Source organism: Cygnus olor, chromosome Z, assembly GCF_009769625.2.
Source record: "Cygnus olor isolate bCygOlo1 chromosome Z, bCygOlo1.pri.v2, whole genome shotgun sequence".
Taxonomy (NCBI): Eukaryota; Metazoa; Chordata; class Aves; order Anseriformes; family Anatidae; genus Cygnus; species Cygnus olor.
In genome coordinates this window covers 41982155-41996760 of record NC_049198.1, presented here as the reverse complement: position 1 = coordinate 41996760, position 14606 = coordinate 41982155, and the positions used below count along the sequence as shown (strand labels likewise).

The 14606-nt window shown below is 41.6% G+C and overlaps 1 protein-coding gene across 1 annotated transcript in view; it reads left to right on the top strand.

Moving 5' to 3' along the window:
• The window catches only part of FRMD3 (FERM domain containing 3), a 152403-nt gene that overhangs the window by 63115 nt on the left and 74682 nt on the right, over positions 1-14606 (top strand). The window contains exon 2 of the mRNA XM_040540488.1: positions 26-130. Coding sequence (XP_040396422.1) covers positions 26-130 — 105 coding nt within the window. The remainder of the gene's footprint in view (positions 1-25; positions 131-14606) is intronic.

The following is a 14606-nucleotide window of genomic DNA, read 5'->3' as shown; positions in this document are numbered from 1 at the left end:
ATATCAATTCTTTTTCTTTTTACAGAGGGAAACTAAAGGTCAGTTTCTCATAGATCACATCTGCAACTATTACAGCTTGCTGGAAAAAGACTATTTTGGCATTCGATATGTTGACCCTGAGAAGCAGAGGGTATGTATATAAACTCTGACTACGTTTGCTTTTAACTAATGCTAACTTGATTTTTTTTCAACAAACAGAATAGTTCTAATGCAAAGTTATGTATCTCTGATGGATTATACTCCGACCATAATCCATAGAGATTCCTGAAGTAGCATTATTAGATTATTTTTTCCCTCAGTTCATGTATTTAGTTTCAGGTAAATTGATGTATTCTGATCTGTGTAATTCTCCCGGGTACTGAACGTAGAAAAGATTTATAGACATGACTCAGGGTAGCTCTAGGCTATGGCAGTGCACTGGAATTTGGGGATTCTCTCTTTCTTTAAAAAAAGAATATGTTTCCTGGGACAGGTAGGCAGGAATCCTGTTGAGCTTAATAGATAAACAGTCATTCTAGGTTGCGGGGAGTTCTTCAGGTTAGTTCTGTCTGTGAGCATCCTTATATTTGCAGAGTAAATTCTACAGGCCTCTGCTCACAGTAGTTATGTGGACAGTGAATTGTCTTCTCTCCTAGGAGGAAGGTCGTCCTTCAGGTTGTGTTCTATAGGTGCTTTGCTACAGCCACTCCCTTTTTGGTTTCAGATGAATTTTACTGTGTGACAGTGGGAAGGGATGGTCAACACAGGGAGCCAACAGTGAAACTCAGAAGTGCTTCTTCCGTCTGTGATTCTGCTGGTCTCTGGTTTAAGATTTAAATAGGACTTTGCATATGGAGGGCATATAATGGCATTTAATCTGTGGATTCACTGCTATGATTGAGGAAGAGAAACACATTTTTTTGGGTATCTCTTGCTATACCCAAATTAGTTGTCTCAAAAATCACTGGAATCAGCACTCTCTTCTCAGACTTACGGAACTGGAATTGCTTTGCAAAGCTGCAACAGGTAATTTCCACTACATTCTCATTTTAAAATTAAAAAAATTGCAGAATAATTAGCTATTGTTTTGCCCAGTGTACTTGATCATTCATGATCAGTAAAATTATAGAGGTTTTAACCTGGTTGGAATTGACTGAAAATGTAGGTGGACTGCTGGATTAAACAATAATTAGGTAGGACTTAATGAGTAGTTATTTCTGTTAGTTCTTTCTCTGACAGTCATTCAAAAATTGCTGTGGTAAAGTTTATTTTACTGAACAGCATAGAGGGGTGATTTTAGTAAAAACATTAACTTTTTTTGGCAGACTACTGCAAAAAATAATGGTGCACTGGAGAAAACCAAAAGTTACTCTGATGTGCCTATTATATCATATATTATACAGTTTGCCTTTTTATCAAGGAAATGCTGGAGTACCCTATCCTTGTTGGCTGTACAATTGCCCGTTTACATCTTACAGTATAGTTAATTCTGTGTAATGTTAATGAAAGATTATATTTTATACTGAAGCTTAAGTTTGCTCTTGGCTGCTAGTGAAATATTGAGAAAACTCTGAACGTTCTTACCCCCCAAAAAATCTTATGTTCTCATTTCACTTTCTATTCAGTGCCTGAGAATACTGTGGCCGTCTTGTGTCATAGTATGTTTTATATCAGCTGGCCCTCTCTTCAGCTGAATTTTGTTAAGCAAAGTTCTCAATCCTACGTTTTCTATATGTGTGTTTTTGAATGCTGATTTATAATTACTCCAAAGTTTTAAAGCATATTTATAACTTCTCTAATTAGGTATTAGTTCTTGATTTTAAATTCTCTTATGAATTAGGACATGAATGGCATTAAATTATGTGGGACATTGCTTAAAACAGACTTAAATTCCCTGGATGATGAGTTGAAAGCAGCATACACTTTTCTTTTAGGTTTATTACAACTCATGAAAATAAGTTGTTTTCAAATACACTATCTTCTGTTGTCCCTTCTTTGTGCTGTTCTGTTGCATTTCTAGACATTTATGTACATAATGCTTCCCCTCAGAACAGATGTTTACTTGCAACAAACCCTGTCCTAAGAACTAGAATGAGACAAGTGTTATAGTAAAGAAATACTGGTTTTATGACATCTAGGTCTCTTTGAATCTGTGATCTTGCTGTGGTTTGCTTACCTGAGTTTTATCTCTGTATCAGATACACAAGTACCTCCCAGCTGGATGCAGGAAAACTGTGAAACTATTATTGCATTTTTTTTCTCCCATCAATAGAAGACTATTCTGATCTTTGTCTGATCTTAAACACATGCTAACCAACAGTCTCCAGTACTATCACAGGCATGGTACATTATGAATAAGTATGCTGGGGCCCAAGCATTGTAGCTAGATGAAGTTGATCAGCAACTGGATCAGTAGAAAACTAGAAGAAATCACAGTATTGAAATGATGAGGTTAAGTAATGATTCTACCCATGGTTTTATATTTTGGTAGTTGTGAGTTTAGCTTGCTGAAATCAAAAACAAATCAAAACAAAAAAAATACTCTTCTGTAATTGCAAAGTTTGGTTGTTGAAGTATGTGGTTAAAGAGCTAAGCTGCAGCAAGTAAAAGATATAGTTCAGTAAAGATCTGTAAGTGCAATTCACTGTGTGTCTTGCTTGAAAACAAAAGATCCATTTGTAGTTTGTTTAAAAAGAGCTTCTTTCTAAAGTTAGATTTGGTGATTTGACTGAGAACAATTGCTTTGAAGGGAGATGATAATTCATCCTAAACCCAACTCTGAACTTGTGTGGAATTTGCTGCTGTGTCTGAATGCACATAAGTCTATTGGGCAAGATAGGATTTATCCCAGGGTACTGAAAAAGCTGGCAGATACCATCATGAGATGTCTCTCATCTGTCAGTGGTCTTGGGAATCTGGGGAGGTCCCAGTCAACTGGAAGCTGGCAACTGTTGTCCAGATACTCAAGAAGATTAAGCAAGAAGACCTGGTAATCACAGGCCTGTCAGTCTCACTTCAGTGATTGCAATGTCTTTCAAGTGTTTGTCACTATCTTCCAGAATAATCTTCTTCATAGTTTTAGCAGTCATTGGTCATAGCCAGCATGGGTTCATGAGGAGAAAGTCCTGCTTAACTTAATTTTCTTTTACAACAAGTTTACCCACCTAGTTGACCAGGGGAATCTATCTGATGTAATCTTTTTGTATTTTTACCAAAGCTTTCAATATCTCACAGTATCTTTCTGGGCAAAATGTCCAGCATACAGCTAGACAAATAAATAATATGATGGGTGAACAGTTGGCTAATGGGTTGAGCTCAAAGGGTTATAATAAATGGGGTCACATCAGGCTGGCTGCCAGTCACTAGTGGGATTCCCAGGGCTCCATGTTGGGAATAGTTCTCATCATTTTTTTTTGTGAATGATCTGGATGGAAGAGGTGAATACACACTAAGTTTGCAGATGATGCTAAATTGGGAGGAGCTGTTGACTCCCTTGGGGATAAAGAGGCCTTGCAGAGAGATCTTGACAGACCCAGAGGACAGAGTGGTCACTAACTGTGTGAAACTTAACAGGTGCCGGACAGGGCAACCCTGGCTATATGCACAGACTGGGGGTTGAGAAGCTGGAGAGCAGCTCTGTGGAAAGGTATGGGGGGGTTCTGGTTGCTGGCAAGTTGAACATGAGCCAGCAGTGTGCCCTGGCAGCCAGGAGGGCCAACTGTACCCTGGGGTGCATCAGGCACGACATTTCCAGTCGGTCAAGGGAAGGAATTGTCCAGCTCTGCTCTGTGCTGGTGTGGCTTCAACTTGAGTGCTGTGTGCAGTTTGGGGCACCATAATAGAAGGTGGACAAAACTATTAAGAGAGTGTCGCTTGGTTTGTTCATCTTAGCGAAGAGTGGACTGAGGGGAGACCTCATGGAGGCCTACAGCTTCCTCATGAGGAGGAGTGGAGCATGAGTCGGACTCAGTCATCTTTGTGGGTCCCTTCCAAGTCGGGATATTCTATGATTTGGAGAGTTTAACAATGTGTGTGACAATATACATGCCCCAAAGGAAAAGAAGTATAGGACAATGAATAAAATGAGCATTGCCTGGTCTGTTTTTGGCAATATGCCACCAGCATGATGTAGCAATGATAAAAGCAAACACAGTCTGTTCCTTAGGATTGTATTTTCAGGAATGTATTAATGTAATTACATCCTAATGAGGCCTCAGCTATTCTGATCTAGCTTGTCTGCTTTCAAGAATGATTAATTTAAATAAAGCAGGAGGAGTATTTGTATGATCAAGAGAATGGAAAGCTTTTTTTAGACAATATTAGGAAGGGCATAACCTATTTAGTTCACCAAAACAAAGGATAAGAGGATATGGTTCTGTGCGCATCAGAATATAAAGCAGAGGAAAAAGAAAGTTTCAGGAAGAGAGTTTGTTTCTCATTTAAGCCAGCTGTCAGCACATCTGGAAAAACCTAATGGGAGCAATGGGGCAAAAATTTTAACTATTTTTTTTTTTTTAAGTATTTTAAGATCTCTATCACTTTATTGAAGGTGTTTGTATTAGAGATCAACAGGAACAGAAGCTAGGCACTAGATTCTGAAGTGTATTTAAAAGAATTTTTTTTAAAAGCTAAAACAAGAAAACAATATTTTTAGGAGAGTTACTAAGAACACTGAAGATAAGGCAAGGAATGGTACAGTGCTGTCTGCCAAGGCTGAGGAGAACATCTACGCTGTTCCAGGGAGTACTGCTGATGTAGGAGCACACCAGAAATGCTTGTATACCAACATAAAGCAGCATGAGGAATGACTGGTATGAACTGGAAGCGTTGGTCCTTTCCCAGAGCTATGATATCACTGGTATTAACGAGACTTGGTGGAATGCATCCCGTGACTGGAGTGCTGGGATGGAGGCCTATCAGGAGCCTTTAGGAGGGATAGGCAGGGCAGGCAAGGTGGAGGTGTTGCACTGTGTGTATGGTAGAGGTTAGATTGTACAGCCGTTGAAGATAGGTGTGATGCAGTAGAGAGCTGCTGGATGAGGATTAAGGGGATGGATAGCAAAGCTGATGTCATGGTGGGTGTCTACTATTGATTGCCCGCACAGGTGAGTTATTCTATAGGCTATTAGGAGAAATCTCTGGATCAGTAGCCCTTGTCCTTATGGGGATCTCAACTTCCTAGACATAGACAGGGAATATTTTAATGCTGTGATAAGCAAATCTAGGACATTTCTAAAGAATGTTGAAGATAACTTACTGTCACGAGTACTTAGTGAGCAAAGTAGGAAAGATGCCCTCCTGGACCTGTTGTTTGAGAACAGAGAAGGCCTTGGGAGAGATGTGGTGGTAGGTGGCTGTCATGGCAACAGTGATCATGAAATAGTTGAGTTAAATTTTTTTTTTTTGGTGTAATAAGAAAAATCATCAGAAAGGGTTGACATCCTGGATTTTAAGATAGCAAATTTTAACCTGCTCCCAGAGCTAGTTAGTAGTATCCCTTGGGAATCTGCTTGAGAGAGCTTAGGGGTCCATAAGAGTTGGTCATTTTTTAAGAACCACCTTTTAAAAGCATGGGAACAGGCACTCCCATTGTGTTGGAAGTGATGAAGACTGGCTTGGCTGTACAGAGAACTCCTTGTAGAGCTTGGCCAGAAAAACAAACAAACAAAAACAAAACCCAAACAACCAAACAACCAAACAACCAAAAAACCAAAAACAAAACAAACAAACAAAACACCAGATGATCTCTGGAAACAAGATCAGGCTTCACAGGGAGATTATTGTGGTGGTTCTATCCTGCTGGAAAGCCGAACTCCACCACAACCACTCCCTCACTCCACCTCCTCACAGGAAAAGAGTTAGAAAGTACAATGAGAAGGGCTCACAGGTTGAGAAAAAGATAGGGAGATCACTCACTGATTATCGTCATGGGCATAACAGGCTCAGCATAGGGAGGTTAAAATAAGTTATTGCCTATTACTAACAGACTAGAGCAGTAAAAAAGTAAAAACAAACTAAAAACCACCTTCCTCCCATCCATCCTCTTCTACCTCCTCCCCCTGAGCAGTGCAGGGGAACGGGGAATGGGGGCTGCGGTCAATCCCTAACGCTGTGTCTTCGTCACTCCTTCATGGTCACTCTCTGCCCATGCTCCACTTGGGGTCCCTCCCACAGGATGCCGTCCTTCCTGAACTGAGCCTGTGGGGGCTGCCCAGAGGCAGCAGCTTTTCAAGCACTGCTCCCACATGGCTCCGTACCATGGGGTCCATCCCCCAGGAGCAAACTGCTCCAGCACGGGTCCCCCATGGGTGGCAGCTCCCCCCAGACCCCCTGCTCCTGCGTGGGCTCCTCTCCACGGGCTGCAGCTCCGGCCTGGGGCCTGCTCCTGCGGGGGCTCTCCATGGGCCGCAGCCTCCTCCAGGCCACCTCCACCTGCTCCACCGGGGGCTCCTCCATGGGCTGCAGCGTGGAGATCTGCTCCGTGTGGGACCCATGGGCTGCAGGGGGACAGCCTGCTCCACCAGGGGCCTGTCCACAGGCCGCAGGGGAACTGCTGCTGCGTGCCTGGAGCACCTCCTGCCCTCCTTCTGCACTGACCTTGGGGGCTGCAGGGCTGGTTCTCACTCCTTGCTCTCCCAGCTGCTATTGCGAAGCATTTTTTTTCCCTTTTTTCAGTATGCTGTCCCAGAGGCCCAACCAGTGCCTCTCTCTGGCTTGGCTCTGGCCAGCAGTGGGTCCCTTTTGGAGCCATCTGGAGCTGGCTCTGCTGTGACAATGGGCAGCTGCTGGTCTCTGCTAACAGATGCCACCACTGCAACCCCTCACTATCAAAACCTTGCCATGTAAAACCAATACAATTACAGAACTGCAGTTAACATTTGTAGGGAGAAAACAAGAAAAGCTGAAGTTTAGCTTGAGTTAACATTGGCCAATGTGGTGTCAGACAACAAAAAAGGCTTTTTAAGTATTTCAATTGCAAGAGGAGGTCAAAGGAAATCATTGGATTGATACTTGATAAAGATGGTCACCGAACAAATAGGGATAAGGAAAAGTTTGCCTCAGTTTTTAATATTAACGATAGATCTTGGGCTGCCTGGTCATCTGAGTTGGAGGACTGGGGCAGCAATGACTTCACATTTGTGGCCACTGAAATTGTAAGGGACCAGTTTTATCAGTTGAATGTTCATAAGTCCGGGGAACCTGACAGGATTTGCTCCAGAGTACTGACGGAATTAGCAGATGTTATCTGCTATCTGAACCCTCTTAACAATTTACCAGAAGTCTAGGGAAGTCTGGAAGCAGGCCAGTGTCATTCCAACCTACAAAAAGGGCATGAGAGAAGACCCAGGAAACTACAGGCTTGTTAGTCTAACCTCAATCCTTGGAAAAGTTATGGATAAGTTTATCCTGGGTGATGCTGAAAGGCATTTGAATAACAATACTATTATCAGGCATAGTCAATGTGTGCTCATGAAGGGAAAGTCCTGCCTTAGTGATTCAACCTCCTTGTGTGATAAGGTCATCCACTTAGTGGATGAAGGGAAGGCAGTAGATGTAATCTTTCTGGACTTTAATAAGGCCTTTGATAATAGTCCTTACAACATCCTTCTGGAGAAATTGTCCAACTTTGAGATGAACAGGTTCATGCTATGCAGGTGGATGAACGGACTGAATGGTAGCACTCAAAGTGTTGTAGTGAATGGGGCTAAAACCTGGCTGATGGCCAGTCACTAGTGGTGTTCCCACAGAGCTCAATTCTAGGGCATGTTCTGTTCAGCATTTTTTATCAATGATCTAGATGCTGGAGTGGAATGTCTCCTTAGCAAGTCTGCTGATGATAGTAAACTAGGAGGTGCTGTTGGCTCTGTGGAAGGACAAGAGGCCTTGCAGAGAGATCTAGATAGATTCAAGCATTGAGCAATCATCAACAGCACGAAGATCAACAAAAGTAAATGCCAGGTGTTGCACCTGGGACAGAGTAATGCTGGATACCAGTACAAACTGGGAAATGATTGGCTGGAGAGCAGCTCAGCAGAAAGAGATCTGGGGGTGCTGCTTGACAGTAGGCACAACACGAGCCAGCAGCGTGCCCAGGCAGCCAAGAGGGCAAACCGCTTTTTGGGGTGCATTAAACACAGCACAGCCAGTTGGTCAAGAGAGGTGATTCCCCCACTATGTTTAATGTTATTGTGGCCTTACCTTGAGTATTGTGTGCAGTTCTGTGCTCCGCAGTATAAAAAGGATATTAAGATACTTGAAAACGTGCAGAGGAGGGCAACAAAATGGGTAAAGGCTCTGGAAGGTATGGCTGATGAAGAGAGGCTCAGGGTGCTTGGGTGGTTTAGTTTGAAGAAAAGGAAGCTGAGAGGTGATTTATTGCTCTCTGCAACTTCCTGGGGAGGGGAAGTTGATAGGGAGCTGCTGGTTTCTTCTCCCTGGTTACCAATGATAGAGTGTGTAGGAATGGCACAAAACTGTGCCAAGGGAGGTTCAGACTGCACAGTAGGAGAAATTTCTTTTCTGTGGGGATCGTCAGACACTGGAACAAGCTTCCTAGCGAGGTGGTTGATGCCCCTTTCCTGCAAGTGTTCAGGAGGCATTTGGGCAGTGCCCTCGATAACATGCTGTAATGTTTGGTTAGCCCTGAAGTGGGCAGGCAGTTGGACTTGATTTTTGAAGGTCACTTCCAGCTGAACTATTCTTCTTCCCTACTATTAATGATTCTGATGAATGTAGCATAAAATACCTGTTGCTTTGTTCATTTGTCTTGGAAGTGTAATTGCCTCTGTTGTAGTGTATAACACTGCACAGTCTCTGTGTTTGCATGCAAAGGACTGTATCTGTGGTTCCAGAAGAAAATGACAAAATCATGCATTTGATTCTAATGATTTGTTCTGGATTGGCTCTTTGCATAACTAAGCTATATGAAATAATAGTATATATACAAGTGTATACTGCTGTCTGAATGTGAGCCAGCAGTGTGTTCAGGTGGCCCAAAAGGGCAATGGCTTCCTGGCTAGTATCAGAAATAGTGTGGCCAACAGCACTAGGGAAGAGGTTGTCTACTTGTATGCAGTACTGCTGAGACCACACCTTGAATATTGTGCTTAATTTTGGGCCCCTCACTGTAAAAAGGATATTAAGTTGCTTGAGCCTGTGCAGAGAAGCTGGTGAAGGGACTTCAAAAAAACAAAACAACAACAAAAAAACAACCAACCAACCAAAACCAAAAGAACAACTTACGGGGAGTGACTGGTGAAACTGGGGTTGTTTAGTCTGGAGAAGAGGAGGCTGAGGGGATACCTCATTGCTCTCTACAACTACCTGAAGGGAAGTTGCAGCAAGGAGGATATCAGTCTCTCTTCTGAGGTCCCAAGTGATAAGGCGCAAGAAAATTATCTCAGGGAAGGTTTAGCTTGGATATTAGGAAATATTTCTTCACAGAGAGATTGATCAGGCATTGGAGTGGGCTGCACAAGGAAGTGGGGGAGTAGCCATCCTTTGAGATGTTTCAGAGGTGTGTGGATGTGGCATTGAGAAACATGGTTTAGTGATGGGACTTGGTAGGCCAAGTTGACAGTTGGACTTGATGATTTTGAAGGTCATTTCCAACATAGATGATTCTATGATTCTATAAATATTATGTAAAATTTTTTTACTGTTGAAATTTAGTCTACCAGTCATGTCTACCTCCCTTTTATTTGTTCGTAATATTCTGTGACAAGGTTGTCGAATTGCTCCAAAAGCTCATTTGCAGTCCCATTGAAGTAGCTCAAGCAGGGAAAAATACCAGCTTTTATTCATCCTAGATGTCTTCTTTCAGAATATTGTACCAAAACGTAAATTTTGACTTAGGAGTGTTGAAGCTCTTGACTGAGTTTGAGAATTTAAAAAATAAAATGTTTCAATATTTCTGATTAGAACACTCAGAACTTTTGGCTATTGAGCTAATCATCTTAAATTGAAAGGAAATGTTGACTTTTGGGAATGTTTCCACAACTATGTTGTGGAAACAGTTTTTGTTTTTATAATTATTTTTCAAGTAAGTTATAAGGTATACTACTTTCCCCCTTCCTTCCCTCCCCATTTAATAATGACTCCTTCTGTATAAGTTAATGTATGTGAATATTTTAGGCGTATTTGATCTATGTAAAAAGTTTCTGTAGGTTTCTATTCCAAGCAAAAAAGAAACCCTGGAAGACATTCTTGGCTGAATGCAGCGTGGTAGCTTTTTGTAGGTCTTTGGATGTACAAAAAAGGAATGATGCCAGTGACCGCAAGTTGAACTAGTAGTTAAAAGACTGTTGGTTCTACTCCATCTCTGCTGTTTTATCTTCTAGTGCCACACTTGGATGTCCCTTTGGGGAAACTGCACCTTAGAGTATCTTCGGAAAAGCCAGGTTTATACTAAAAGTTTGTGGTAAATTGCAATACGCCATTTTATGTCTAATTGCACTATAGTAGGAACTAATGAGTTCTTAGTGTTCGTAAGTCAACTGTTGAATTTTTATTCTGTATTCCTGGGGAAACTAGGTATATGGCATCACCTTGTTTTCTCCCTGATTCTCTACTGTAGTAACTTTTGAAGCCAGTTTCAGTCAAGTCTGGCTGAGGATATAAGTCTCAAACATTAAGTTCCCATAAGATTTCACAAAGATGAGCTGCCATATCTGTGAGTAAAACCCTGTTTTTCTTCTTACTAAGTGAAACGCTGCAGTACAAACAGGTCCCATAGGGAATCTAAAGAGAGTGGGGAGAGACACTGTGAGAACCCACGGATCTTCATTTGGAACTTATACGTTTTTTAGGCATAAGTGGAGACATACCTGGAAGATGTGTTACTGACTCTGCTGCTCAAGGAACTATGTATTGATACTTTTTCTTTGTTTTACCTATTATATTGAGGTCAGTTATCACACTCTCACCCTTGAGGATATACAGCATGGCTAATTCTGTGCCAGAGGCCCCAGGTTAACACAGCACCTGTTTTGCATCATTTGGGCTGGTAGGAGATGGGGCTAAGGTGAAATAATGCACCTACTCTTCAGCAGCTCTGGCTAGAGGGAGGGTTCTTGTTGAGGGAGGCCACTGGTTTTCAGAAGGATGGAGGACTGGACCGAAGGAATATGGTAGTGTGATGAAATCTTTTCTTTAAATCTCTTTAGGAGAGCATCTGAGCAGGTTTAAAGTTGGAAATGTGCAAAATTAAACTGGTGTTTTTTTTGTTTGTTTTATTTTTATATTTTTTGTTGGTGGTAGCTAGGTAAAAACACCTTGGAGTTGTCTAAGGGGTAGATTGGAAGAGTTAGGTGTTATGAAAAGCCTTTGTTAGGACCCTATAGCAGCTGTGAAATCTCACCGTTTGCTGTAGGAGTGTTTGAGACTGTAGTCACCCTGAAGCATTAAGGTACTTTCTCATCTGAACAGGCTGCCGGGTTGAGTGGGAACAGTGTAGTGTGTAGTAGTTCTAGCTCTGCAAGTGTATGCCTGACAGTATGAAAACAGAGCCTTTAACTCAGAGAAATTGTTGTGTCAATACACTCCCACTAACAGAGCAGATCTGAAGCAGTGGCTGTGACTACAGTGGGATTTTCTGACTTCCCCAGAGCCTGGAGCCTGTCTCTGTGTATTGTTAAAAAGACGACACTGTGCACTACTGTCTTGCTGGTACTCCTGTCCCTTAGAAAACTGTCACAAATCCAATCTTCTTTTTGCTTTCAAGCTTAGAAGCACTGAAAACTGATAAACACATCTTTACACAGGCAGTTGTCTGACAGATTATATGCTTATTTCACTAGCAAGGCTCCCGGAGAATCCCTTTTGTATTCTAGGGTACATCACATGTAATGGACCTGGACAGAGCATTTGTTTAATCTTACAGCCCAAGTTGTTCAGCATTGTCTCAGTATTTACTAATGAAGGAAATTGGAGACTTCTGTCCTTGAGTAATAGATTTTTTTTATCATGAAGTAACAGTTCTGTTTTTAATGGGGCATGTACATGAAGTGTACAGCAATGCCTCATCAGAGAGACTTTTTGAAAGAGTCAGCAAGTCTTGGGCACAGTTGATCTCTGCTTTAACAGCAGAGATGTTTTTCAAGTTGTGCGCTTAGTTCCATGTGAGGGTGGTGAAAGTTGACGGAAGGAGAAAACAATCAATTTCCAACCTCAGTTTAACAAAGCTACATCTTTGCATAATGACTTGTAAGACTCCATACACCTACAGAAAGAGAACTGAGACTTCTCCAGTTTCTTTGAAGGGGTAGAGCAGAAGTATTACAGACTGAATGCTAAACTGCCACAGCCATAGGTTAATTAAAAATTTAATGCTCCTCTATGTATATGAATACTCTGTACAGAGTTATCACAAAAAATTGTGCTTTTGCATGAAGTCTTGATGTGGTATTGCTCAGTGTGTACAGTAAGGTCGTGCTGTTTCAAAAAATATAGTAGAAGTAGAAAAGGATCAGAGGAGGCCATGAGAATGACATAAAGGCTTTCATGCAAAGGGAGGTGGATTAGACTAGGATAATTTGGCCAGGAAAAGAGGTAATAGGTTGAGTAGAAGATACAATATAAAATGGCTTGGAGAGGATGACAAGGGAAACATTGCTAGGTAATTCTTAGAACTAAAGGCACTTAAAGTCATGAATAATTGATGTACTAAAACACTTTTTAAAAATTACTGCATCTAGCCATAACATTTGTTGTTGTAAATGCCAAAAATACCAAAAAAATATGTTGAAAAATAAATGTTCAGATAAATTGGTGAAAGCCTGCAAAGACTAACAAATAAACGGAGGCTAATGTAAAGGATGCTGCTGGACAACAAGCCCAGTGAATAATACAGCAACTGCTCTTGTTCTTTTTCTAAGCGTTTGCTTCAGGCCATTTTCAGGGATAGAGTGATGAGTTACATGGGCGCTTGTTTTTAGCAGTAGAGGTGTATTTGTGAACAGTAAACAATTTTTTGCACAAGTAGAAAAAACAGTGTGAATATACACACACTTAATCCAGCACTAATGCTGCTAACTGAAATGTCTTTGATTTGTAACCTTGTAAACCGAAAAATTGTGCAGGCTGGTCTGATAAAAATAAAGATCGTTCTTCCATCAGTTGTGAAGCTGATGGCTGCGAGAGCGTGGCGGCTCCATGCATACATCAATAAGTGCAGATTTTAGGACCAGATGTTCAGCTGATATAGAGGTTATGAATCAGTTGAGCTACTCTAACTTAGAGCATTGAACAGTCTCTGAAAATGCCAGTGTGTTTGGAATAACAGAGTAAGAATTTGGAAATTTGTTTAATAAATTCCAGCCTGGAGTTGTACAAATGTCGCTTCTGTTCCAGTGTGTGGTAGTGTTTCTGGACCAGATTCATTTTTGTGTTGGTGACGTCTGTTTCTTTTTGCTTAGTACACTGCCAACTAGGGTCATTGCCCTAATATCAGAACAGTAGAGAGGAGCAGCTCCTTTACTGCAACAGAACAGTATTGATATTCTTGTTTTAGATATTCCTGAAGGCGTGAAAAAATGGTGTCAGCCCCAGGGCATGAAGAAAGAGACATGCAGGTGCCATGGGTCATTTGTCTGCTATAGAGCAGGCACCAAATTAATTTCGCCTGTCTGAGCTGCCATTAGCTTTGGATACTGTTACTATTTTTTTGAGCCTAAATTTTGACAGGCAGTGACCTGGTGCAAGTCACTGCCTTGAGGCTAAAGCAAATTGATTTTGCTTTCCCTTTTTATTAAAGGGGAAGGGTAGGTATTCATTTTAAAGATTAATACAGGGATGAGGTTTAAATAGAATTAATTTTGTTATTTTTTTAGCAGTGTTTTCATGCATCTCTCCATTTTCCTGCTCTCTTCTGTTCCTTAAAATCTTCAATCAAATCCTTCCTTGGCCAGATTATTGTGATATCTGCCGGCTCTTCTCATTCTTTCACTGTATGCACATGTGAGTACCTGACTGGGTATTGCTTGCTGAAGACAATTTAAATATTAATGGCATTTCACCACTTCTGGTTGTCCCTTCATTACCATTCCTCTTGCAAGCACAGAGACTAGATCAAAAACCTCGTGTTGAGTCCCTGAGTTCATTGCCCTTACGGTTGGTCAGGTCCCAAGCGCCTGGCTTGGGAATTGTTTAGGAGCTTAGCTTTGTTTTAGGCCAGGCTTGCACAGAAGTCTGTAGGAAGTGGAGATGGAGCACACATCTTTGCATTGTAGAGTGTCTGTCACTGCGTGGAGGAAGAGCAATATGGGGATTATAATGAGACCTGACCCCTTACAAGGACTGTGAGAATAGGTACAGAATATTGTGTGCTCTTTTCTTCCCGCTTTTTATTCTAAAAGCCTTGTCCCTGTGCTGTACTGAGACCAAACTCAGTCTTGCCTGAGCTTTGCAGTGGATGACTGCATTTGAAGCAGGTTGCTGGCTGCAGTATCTTTTCCAGAAGCACATCAGTGTTTGGAGAGTTAAATCGACTTACTAGAATGGAGCATTTACCCTTGTGTGGTGTCCTTGCTTATCCTGAGCTTTTGCAGTGGAAACTGGTAGCACATCAGCTACTCAGCATTCCTGGGTAAGCAGGCACACACCTGGCCACGCTAATGATTACTCAGTGC